This window comes from Chiloscyllium plagiosum, chromosome 30, assembly GCF_004010195.1.
Source record: "Chiloscyllium plagiosum isolate BGI_BamShark_2017 chromosome 30, ASM401019v2, whole genome shotgun sequence".
Classification (NCBI taxonomy): domain Eukaryota; kingdom Metazoa; phylum Chordata; class Chondrichthyes; order Orectolobiformes; family Hemiscylliidae; genus Chiloscyllium; species Chiloscyllium plagiosum.
In genome coordinates, this window is record NC_057739.1 from 37,466,961 (window position 1) to 37,478,399 (window position 11,439).

The 11,439-nt window shown below is 42.5% G+C and overlaps 1 protein-coding gene across 1 annotated transcript in view; it reads left to right on the forward strand.

Annotated features, from left to right (window-relative positions):
• Nucleotides 1–11,439, forward strand: part of LOC122564614 (hemicentin-1-like) — a 429,834-nt gene that overhangs the window by 308,020 nt on the left and 110,375 nt on the right. Inside the window, exons 65-68 of the mRNA XM_043719704.1 lie at nucleotides 834–1,017; nucleotides 1,152–1,249; nucleotides 4,336–4,611; nucleotides 9,085–9,275. Coding sequence (XP_043575639.1) covers nucleotides 834–1,017; nucleotides 1,152–1,249; nucleotides 4,336–4,611; nucleotides 9,085–9,275 — 749 coding nt within the window. The remainder of the gene's footprint in view (nucleotides 1–833; nucleotides 1,018–1,151; nucleotides 1,250–4,335; nucleotides 4,612–9,084; nucleotides 9,276–11,439) is intronic.

Here is an 11,439-nt window from a genome sequence, read left to right on the forward strand (position 1 = left end):
TCAAACAGTTTACAGGGACATGAGGACAAACCTCAAATCCCAGTTTCACAAAGATATAAAGAGACAACAGCAGTGACAGTTGTACATTAGACAGTACGTTCCTGTTTTTTATTTTTTATTTTTTTCTTTTTATGGACTCCCGCGCAGAGAGCCCTCCACTGGGGAGCGTCCTCCTTTTCTTTTCTTAACCCCCACACTACCACCTAAGTGCGGTAGTGCTTATTTTATCCCCAGAACCCATGGTGTGTGTGTGCAGGTGTGAGACACAGTGAAAGACAAAGTGCACGAATCTTTATTCAATTTCCACCACCAGGAAGATAGGAAAACACCCGGGTGGCCAGTGACAAGCACTGCCCTTCACATCAAGGGACAGTGCTGTGTGATCAAAACAGTGAAGGGGAGGGTAGGGACTAAATCAAAATAGAATTGGAGGGAGAAATGATGCACTCCACTCCCTGCGGCACCCACCTCTCCCTGAACAACTCCAGGGTGGTGTTCCTGTTTATATATGTCAGACAGGGCTCCCTGATTGGACCATATTAACAGCCCTAATCAGGGAACCCATATTCTGTGAAGTCCACCTGGCTGTCCTCATCACAATCACTACAGGCATGGAAGATGTAGGGGACATGGAAGCTATGGGGACCATGGAAGTGGACAAAGAAATAAGGGGTGAGGGTTATTGCCCAGAGCGCCTAGCAATCATGAATACAACTGGACCAAACGCAGTGTGTGGCCATTCTAACCCATCAGCTTTGTCATCTCTCTACAGATTAACTGTTACTTCCTCATAAGTTCAAATTCAGTTTTTCTCTTTTTTTTGTTGTCCTCAGTACCTCCGAATATCAGTGGGGTCTCCACCCATCCTGAGATCATCACGGTAGTGCCGAATGCAGCGGTTACACTTGAATGCAGAGCTGCTGGTGCCCCTCCTCCACAGCTCACCTGGTTAAAAGATGGATTACCACTTCCCATCTCATCCCATGTGAGGCTGCTGTTGGCTGGTCAGATCCTGAGGTAAACTCTTTTATGGGTTGTGGCTGAAAAATCATCTTGAATCCTTTGCGTCCGTGTAGTTGGTGTCTTTGCTTAAATATTTCGTCAATTTTTACACATACTTAGACAAGTTTTATCTAAAATCTGTTCCTCAGGATTGCTCACGTTCAGATTTCTGACGCTGGAACCTACACCTGTGTCGCTGTGAGTCAGGCAGGCATGACAGAGCGGAATTACCAACTGCAAGTTCAAGGTGAGCAAAACCTTCTAGAGGAAAGTTTGAGGTTAAATCTCCTACCTGCCCAGTTCATGTTTCTTTTTTATTCATTCATGGAATGTGGCCCGTACTTATCAATATTCCCTAGTTTACCCTGGTGAAGATGCTAGTGAGCTGTCACTTGAACTGCTGCAGTCCTGTGGGCTTAGGGATATGCAAAGTTCTGTAAGGAAGGGGGGTCCAGGATTTTAATCCAGCAACAGTGAAGGAAGGACGATGTATTCTCAAAACAGGATGGTGTGTGACTTGGAGGGAAACTTGCAGGTGGTGTTGTTCGCAGCAATAGGCAAAACTGATCCACAAAGACAAACTAAATGGCACCCCATCCCAGCTTTTCCACAGCAATTTGAAATGAAACTTCATCTCTTGTAAAATAAGTAACCAAGAAGATCGATGAAGGCAGAACGGTAAACATTGTTTACCTGGACTTTAGTAAAGCCTTTGACAAAGTTCTGTGTATAGACTAATTAGTATAGTTAGATCACATGGGATTCAGGATGAGCTTGCCAATTGGATACAAAATTGGTTTAATAGCAGAAGCCACAGTGGTGGTGGAGAGTTGTTTTTGAGAATGGAGGCCTGTGATCAGCAGTATTCCACAGGGATCAGTAATGGGTCCATTTTTGTTTGTCTTTTATATAAATGTTTTAGATGAAAATATAGAAGGCATGGTTAGTAAGTTTGCAGAAGACACCAAGATTGATGGTATAGTCGACAATGAAGAAGATTATCTAAGATTACAAAGAGATCTTGATCAATTGAGTCAGTGGGCTAAAGAGTGACAGATGGAGTTTAATTTGGATAACTGCAAGGTATTGCATTTTGGTAAACCAAACAAATTAAAAGTAGGGTCTTGGGTAGTGTTGTAGAGCAGAGAGACCTAGGGATTCAGGTACATGACGACACTCACTCTCGTCCAACCTCTGATGTTCGCCTGTTTTTCCAACATTTAGGGACCGAAGCTGTAATTAGATCAGGAGCTCAGTGATTCAGGCAGAAATCAAATTGAGTGTCAGTGATCAGGTTATCCAAGTGGCGCTTAGAGTCATAGAGATGTACAGCATGGAAACAGACCCTTCGGTCCAACCCCCGCATGCCAACCAGATATCCCAATCCAACCTAGTCCCACCTGCCAGCACCCGGCCCATATCCCTCCAAACCCTTCCTATTCATATGCCCATCCAAATGCCTTTTAGGTACTGTTGATGATCTCTTCCATCAGTTTGCTGATGATCAAATGTAGACCAATCAAGTAAAATTAGGCTGGGTTGGATTTAAGAACATAAGCAATAGGAGCAGGAGTAGGTCATTCAGCCTTTCAGTCCTATCCTGCCATTATGTGAGATCGTGGCTGACCTGCCCCAGGCCTCAACTCCTCTTTCATGCCAGTTCCTCATAGTCCTTAACTCCTTGATACTTCAAAAATCTATCTAACTCCTCATTAAATGCATGGAGCAATCCATCATTCATTCCCTTCTGAGAGGAAATTCATTTATATCTCAATTTTAAATGAGTGTCCCTTGTTCTGTATGTCTCCCAGTTTGAGTGTCCCCCATTAATGAAAATTTCTCAACAACTAGTCTGTCAAACCACCTCAAAATCTTTGTTTCATAAAATCATCTGCCATTCTTCTAACCTCTAATGTTTAGCTGTTCTCAATAAGTCACCCACTTTGTCACAGGAATCAATGTAGTGAATCTCTTTGAACTGCTTCCGATAACAATAATTCCTTTCTTAAACTCATAAGCCAAAACTGCACACAGTACTCCAGGTAGAGAGTGTGATGCTGGAAAAGCACAGCAGGTTAGGCAGTATCCGAGGAGCAGGAAAATCGACGTTTCGGGCATAAACTCTTCATCAGGAATTCTCATTCTCCTGCTACTCAGATGCTGACTGACTAGCTGTGCTTTTCCAGCACCACACTCTTGACTCTGATCTCCAGCATCTGCAGTCCTCACTTTCTCCACAGTACTCTAGGTGCGGGTTTATCAACACCCTGGACAGTTGGAACAAGACTTTTGTATATTCAACCTCCAATCCTCTAGTAGGCAATTTGCCTTGTGAATTATTTTGCTGCATCTGTGTGCTAACATTTTATGTTTCATGTCCAAGAATAACTAGATCTTCTGAAAATTATGGAGTCTCTTTCCATTTAAATAGTCATCTGCCTTTTGATTTGTCCGATCAATTTTGTGCAAAGAATGTACCTGGTACTTTTCTCCAGTTTTTGGATAGATGCCAATGTTATAATTGTATTGGAGCAACTTGGTTAGGCATACGGCTAATTCTGGAGCACGAGTCTTCAGTTCTGTTGCTAGAATGTTGTGAGAACCCGTAGTCTTTGCAGTATCCAACATCTTCAGCCATTTCCTAATATCACAATGAATGAGTCAAATTGGTCAAAGACTAGCATCTGTAATGCAAGAGATCTCAGAAGAATATTATTCATTTGGTAAACCACATCTCAAATTATGACTGACCATCTACTTGAGTGGATTACTAGAGAAGAGACAAAACAAGAGAATCTGCTGTCTCATTCTAGTGATGATAGACATAAGAATATGGATAAGATTACAACCTTTTGAGCCCACTCCACCATTCAGTAAGATTATCACTGATCTAATTGTGTCCTCAAATCAACTTTCCTGCCTACCCCTACCCACAGAATTCTTGACTCCACCTTAATTTTGGATGGTCTTTTAAACGTCTACACATTCCCTTTATTGGGAAAGCTGGGGTAAGGGGTATGGCTCATTGTTCGGGTCTCCATTAAGATTCAACCAGAAGACGCAAGGATGACAAGTAGTTGTAATTAAGTAACACTGAGAAGAGTTTTAAAAGCCTGCAGTTTCTAGAAATGTAAGCTGTAAAGATAGTGTTTCTCATTATTGAGTTTGGAGAATATTTATTTATGGGGTGTAGTGAAGAATAAGCGGGACTAGAGACCAGTTAAAATTAACCCTCAGAGATAGCAATGAAAAAATGATCTGATTACAAATTTTTATGACGTTAGCTAAGGGATAATTGCACTGTGATTCTATGTTCACAAATCCCCTCCCCAGTTCCACCCAGGTTTGAGAATTCTGGAGACTCTGAAGAAATGATGGTCGTCAGAGGAGCTTCTGTGTCTTTCACATGTGATACTGGTGGAATTCCACCCCCTGTGTTCTCCTGGTTAAAAGATGGTGAACTGCTGGTGCTCAATGACCTGAGTCTCAAGAGTCATGAGATGAAGCTGCAGCTACCCTCTGTGGACATAAGTGACTCTGGATGGTATTCCTGCATTGCTGTGAATGATGCAGGCAAGGCTACAAGACACTTCAACTTGGTTGTCATGGGTGAGTGAAATGTGCTCATGAATTTGAGAATGCACACAATCTCAAAGGGAAACATCATCTGAGCCAATTGACAATCTTGTAGCTCTACATGTAGCTCTACATGTCTCTTGTTCTCATTAGATCACTGCGCATCCTTTCCTCTTAAAGCATATTTCTCTCTCACCTTTGGTTTGATCTCTTCTGATTAATCAATAACCAGGCCAGTGAGTGGTAGTGAACAGCTTTCTTCCATGGCTTTACCTGTGTCATTTCAAATCATACAGCGATCAGAAAAGACAATTAAACCTCATGCCAACTTTTCCATGGCAATATGGAATGAAACTTTACATCTTGTACAATAACTCAATAACATCTAGGATCATAGAGATGTACAGCATGGAAACAGACCCTTCGGTCCAACCTGTCCATGTCGACTAGATATCCCAACCCAATCTAGTCCCACCTGCCAGCACACGGCCCATATCCCTCCAAACCCTTCCTATTCATATACCCATCCAAATGCCTCTTAAATGTTGTAAGTGTACCAGCCTCCACCACTTCCTCTGGCAGCACATTCCATACATGTACCACCCTCTGCATGAAAAAGTTGCTCCTTAGGTCTCTTTTATATCTTTCCCTCCTCATTCTAAACCTATGCCCTCTAGTTCTGGACTCCCCTACCCCAGGGAAAAGACTTTGCCTATTTACTCTATCCATGCCCCTCATAATTCTGTAAACCTCTATAAGGTCACCCCTCAGTCTCCGACGCTCCATGAAAACAGCCCCAGCCTGTTCAACCTCTCCCTGTAGCTCAAATCCTCCAACCCTGGCAACATCCTTGTAAATCTTTTCTGAACCCATATAAGTTTCGCAACATCTTTCCGATAGGAAGGAGACCAGAATTGCACATAATATTCCAACAGTGGCCTAACCAATATCCTGTATAGCTGCAACAGGACCTTCCAACCCCTGTACTCAATACTCTGACCAATAAAGGAAAGCATACCAAACGCCTTCTTCACTATCCTATCTACCTGCGACTCCACTTTCAAGGAGCTATGAACCTACACTCCAAGGTCTCTTTGTTCAGCAACACTCTCTAGGACCTTACCATTAAGCGTATAAGTCCTGCTAAGATTTGCTTTCCCAAAATACAGCACCTCGCATTTATCTAAATTAAATTCCACCTGCCACTTCTCAGTCCATTGGCCCATCTGGTCCAGATCCTGTTGTAATCTGAGGTAACTCTCTTCACTGTCCACTACATCTTCAATTTTGCTGTCATCTGCAAACTTACTAACCTCTTATGCTTGCATCCAAATCATTTATGTAAATGGCAAGAAGTAGAGAACACATCACCGATCCTTGTGGCACTCCACTGGTCACAGGCCTCCGGTCTGAAAAACAACCCTCCATCACCACCCTCTGTCTTCTCCTTTGAGCCAGTTCTGTATCCAAATGGCTAGTTCTCCCTGTATTCTGTGAGCTCTAACCTTGCTAATCTGTCTCCCATGGGGAACCTTCTCAAACACCTTACTGAAGTCCATATAGATCACATCTACTGCTCTGCCCTCATCAATCCTCTTTGTTACTTCTTCAAAAAACTCAATCAGAAAAGAGGAGCAGAACTGACACTTTTTTCCTTTATTGTTGAACACATCAACATACAGTACTGCCATGTCACCTTATTTCCTCTCTTGTTTTAAATAATCAGAACGTAATGAGACACAGCAGAGGGAATCTCCTCATTATGCAATTTCATACTGTAGAGCAGCTGCATAGTGGAGTGGGTAATACTGTCCCCCAAATCAGAAAGTTCCAGGTTCAAGTTCCATTCCAGACTTAAATACATAAATCGAGGTTGACACTCTATTGAAGTATCAGGAAAGGGCTGGACTGTTGGAGGAACTGTCTTTCAGGCACGATGTTAAACTGAGGCCTCAGCTACCCTTTTACATGGACATGAAAGATTTCGCACCAGCATTTCAAAGAAAAATAGAGTTTATCTGCGTGGTCCTGATCTTTATCTCTCAATCAAATGACAAAAGCAAATGATTTGGACAAAGAAACATAGAAAAAAGAAACATAAGTAGGCCATTCAACATGATCCATCTCAGTACCCTATTCCCACTGTCACCCATTTCCTTTGATCCTTTCGCACTAAGAAATACATTGGAAACAGTCAATTTTTGGCCTCAACAACTTTCTGTGCCAGAGAATTCCATAGGCCCACCACTCTTTAGGTAAAGAGACTTTCCTCATCTCAGTCCTAAATGGCCTAACCCGTATCTTTAGACTAATCTAGAAGAGGGCACTGTTGGTATGATCAGCAAGTTTGCAGATGACACAAAGATTGGTGGAGTGGCAGAAAGCATAAGGGACTGTCAGAGAATACAGGAGGATATAGATAGACTGAAGAGTTGGGTGGAAAATTGGCAGATGACTTTCAATCCAGACAAATGTGAGGTGATGCATTTAGGCAAGTCTAATTCTAGAGTGAATTATAGAATAAATGGAAGAGCCTTGGGAAAAGTTGATGGGCAGAGAGATCTGGGAGTGCAGGTCCATTGTACCCTGAATGTTGCTGCACAGGTCGATAGAGTGGTCAAGATGGCATATAGTATGCCTGCCTTCATTGGACGGGGTATTGAGTAGAAGAGCTGGCAAGTCATGTTAAAATTTGTACAAGACATTGGTTCGGCCACATTTAGAATACTGTGTACAGTTCTGGGCGCCACATTACCAAAAGGATGTGGACACTTTGGAGATGGTGCAGAGAAGGTTTACGAGGATGTTGCCTGGTATGGAATGTGTTAGCTATGAAGAGATGTTGAGTAGGTTAGGTTTATTTTCACTCGAAAAAAGGAGATTGAGGGGGAACCTGATTGAGGTTTACAAAATCATGAAGTGTATAGACTGGGTGGATAGAGACAAGCTTTTTCCCAGGGTGAAGGATTCAATAATGAGAGGTCATGCTTTCAAAGTGAGAGGTGGAAAGTTTAAGGGGGATACACGCGGCAAGTACTTCACGCAGAGGGTGGTGGGTGTTTGGAACGCATTACCAGCAGAGGTGGTAGAGGCAGGCACAGTAGATTCATTTAAGATGCTTCTGGACAGATGCATGAGTAGGTGGGGAGCAGAGGGATACAAATGCTTAGGAATTGACTGACAATACATTTGGATCGGCTCAGGCTTGAAGGGCCGAAGGGCCTGTTCCTGGGCAGTAAATTTTCTTTGTTCATTGTTCTTTAATCGGGAACGTCCTTACGTGCTAACCTCAGAGCGCCAGAGACCCGGGTTCAATTCCTGCCTCAGGCGACTGTCTGTGTGGAGTTTGCACATTCTCCCCGTGTCTGCGTGGGTTTCCTCCGGGTGCTCCAGTTTCCTCCCACAGTCCAAAAATGTGCAGGTTAGGTGATTTGGCCATGCTAAATTGCCCGTAGTGTTAGGGGCATGGGGTAAATGTGGGGGAATGGGTCTGGGTGGGTTGTGCTATGGCAGGTCGGTGTGGATTTGTTGGGCCGAAGGGCCTGTTTCCACACTGTAAGTAATCTAATCTAATCTAATCTACCGTTCTTATGTGTTAGAATTTACATAGAATGTTTCAATGAGATTCTCCTTCATCTTCTGTTACTGTTCACTGTGTTCAAATTGCCTACCATGTTTCTTATATTACAAAGAGTATTACAACCAGTTAAGTACTTTGGGATGTCCTGTGGTTGCGAAAGCTGCTTTGGAAAGCTAGTCTTTCTGTAATTTTAAACCCAAATATCTAAACTCACGATTACTAAGAGACTATCTCCACTTGTAACCTTTAGTTAGATTGCATTTCAAACTATTGAACATACTTGTTTAATTTTAACAACTGTTGTCATGGTCGTGACCTCCTGGAACTCCACGCACCCTTTAAAGCTAGACATCATCTAGGTAATACCTTGTCCTTCATATCTGCCCAGCTCACATTGATGGGAAAAAAAAACCTTCTCTCCTCTGGCTGTTAGTTTCTTTAAGAAATAAATTTGAGCAGTCAACCATATTAGCACAATTCAGTTGCAATGTCAACCCCGTTCTCATTTTTAGTGACTGCATCTGTTTTGAATTTTGAACACAGACCTTTGAGCAATTTAAACACATGTATGTACGTTTACTCTGCTGGTAGAACTCATCACCATGGTTACTTGCCATTGCGTTATGTTGAATTATATTCTGGACTCTTGCACGACCCCAAGTGTAATTACTCCAGCAGTGAATGACCATTTTCAGCTGCCTGGACCCTAATCTCTGAAATTCCTTCACTAAACCATTTTGCCTCCCTGTCCTCTTTTAAGACACTCCCTAAAATTCACCTCACTTAGCTTCTTACATGACTTTGGTGTTTTATTACAATCAAGGTCTATAAGTATGGAAGTTGTTACCTTTGAGAATAGCTTAAGAATTATTGTGAAACTGGAAACTCGCAGTATTTTCCCTCACAGAAACCATTTGTCCTTGTAGAGCCGCCACAGATTTCGGACTCTGAGATGCCACAGCAAGTGTCTGTTGTGCTAAGTAGCCTACTGGAGTTGGTGTGCACAGCAATAGGAGTCCCTGCTCCTGAAATAAGCTGGATGAAGGACGGAGTGCCTCTTGATGGAACAGGCTCGGTGCTGAATGATGGAAAGGTGCTCCGGATAGAAAGGGTGCAGGTAGATGATTTCTCAGTTTATTTAATCTTATTCCCTGCAGTAGCTCGTTTCAAACATTCAGGCGGTGATGTTTAAAAGACCTCTGACATCTGTTGAAGTGATTCTGTGAACCACTGGAGTTCACATGATGTAGGTAAACCCATACTGTTGTTCAGGAGAGAGTTCCAGGATTTTAATCCAGCAACAGTTAAGGAATAGCATATAGTTCCAAGTCAGGAATCAAGTGTGTCTGAGAGAAAAACTTGCCTGGTGGTGGTATTTCTCTGTTTGCAAGGCTGAAAGGTGCTGTCAACAGAGCCTTGGTGAGTTGCTGAGTGCCTATTATAAATGATACACACTGCTGCCACTGTGTGTCAGTTTCGGACGGAGTGATTGTTCACTATGCATTTAAGTACCAAACAAGTGGGCTGATTTCTCTCTATGGTGCCAAGCTGTGTTGTTGGAGCTGAACTCATGCAGGTAAGTGGATAGTATTCTATCATGCTCTTGATTTGTATCTTGTAAATGATGTTTAGGCTTTGCAGAGTCAGGAGACTAGTTACTTGCTGTAGAATTACCAGCTTCTGGCAGTGGCTGCTGGATCAGTTGTTAATCTTAAACATGCCATAGATAACAATTTTATGAAGCAAAGGTATAAAGGGATATGAGCCAAGTGCAGGTAAATGGAGGTAGGCCACAGATAAGCAATAACCTCATTGAATGATGAAATAGGCTCGAGGGACTGAATGGCCTACTCCTGTTACTATGTTTCTCTGGACTGTTCTTGAAGTCACAGTAGCTGGTCCCATTAAGTCTCTGGTCAATGATAACCCCAGTATGTTAATTGTATGGAGTCAACAATGATAATGCTGTTAAACATTATGGGCAATGGTTAGTTTCTCTCTTAAGTGGGTATTTATAGAGTTAAACATTCTTATTAATGTTTAATCCCCCGCCCCGATTTCAAATAAAGCACAAGGTAATATGAAAAATGTGATTTGTGCAATAGGATTAAATAGTTACTTTTCTTTAGTCAACTGAGTGTTATGACACATTCGGACTACTTATACATGAGACTTCTAATCAAACTACTAAGAAGTCACATAAGTAGACTTTATGCTTGCATGATGTCAATCTCACATTCTATCCCCAACTTTACATATTACACATTCTGAAGGCCAAACAAATCAACTGCAGACCGCTAAGAGGCAGAGAATAACATCATACCAGAATTTAACTAGAACTACAGATCTGGAACAACACTGGTGAGCTTTCCCTGCATATCCTGTAGTCACCTCCTGCTCATGGAGGGCAAATGGCTTGCAACCCTTTCTGGAGCCAAGTCGGAAGTAATTCCAATTCCCATCTTGTTGTGCAGTTTATTTAAGTTGGTCACTGAGCATTCAAATAGCTTCTGAAAAGTTATTGGTCTCTACATCATCGTAACACATTAATCGTAGTAAGGGGGAATGTGAAGAATGAATTATAGCAAAATCATGTATCAGAAATGCCCACACTGGCCAAATAAAGCCTCCTATCAGAGACTACAAAGTCATACCAGCAAGAGGTACAAAGAACTCTGAGCAGTAACTAAGTTTATACTCATCCAACATGTGGACTGACATTTCTAAAAGGCAGGCAGAGATCTCCACCAGCTCCAGACAGCTAAAGATCTTAAGCTGTGGCCATGCCCTTGTGTTTAGCAGCAGCGCATGCTCGCAAATTCAACAGTGCCACTGTCAACAAGCTTGCTTTGTTACTTGGATGACAAAGTCACCTTAGAAAATATGCAAGTGAATGTGATGCTGGAGACAAATCAGAGCACAGAATGCTCAAGTGAAATATTGGGAAACTGAGTTGTGTTCTATAGGGAGGCACCACCTATTAGTAAATGCAGGGTTTTATAAGATGGTTATGTTTTATTCTGTCTCTTTACCTTAACATAAACAGAATGCCCTAAAAAAGTGTCATGGTGTGAAGTTGGGTTGGAATCTGTCTACAAATTGGCCAGGTGGTGATTACATGGGATTCTGGATCAGTGGTGCTGGAAGAGCACAGCAATTCAGGCAGCATCCGAGGACAGGCAAAATCGACGTTTCGGGCAAAAGCCCTTCATCAGGAATAAAGGCAGAGAGCCTGAAGCGTGGAGAGATAAGCTAGAGGAGGGGGGGGGTGGGGAGAGAGT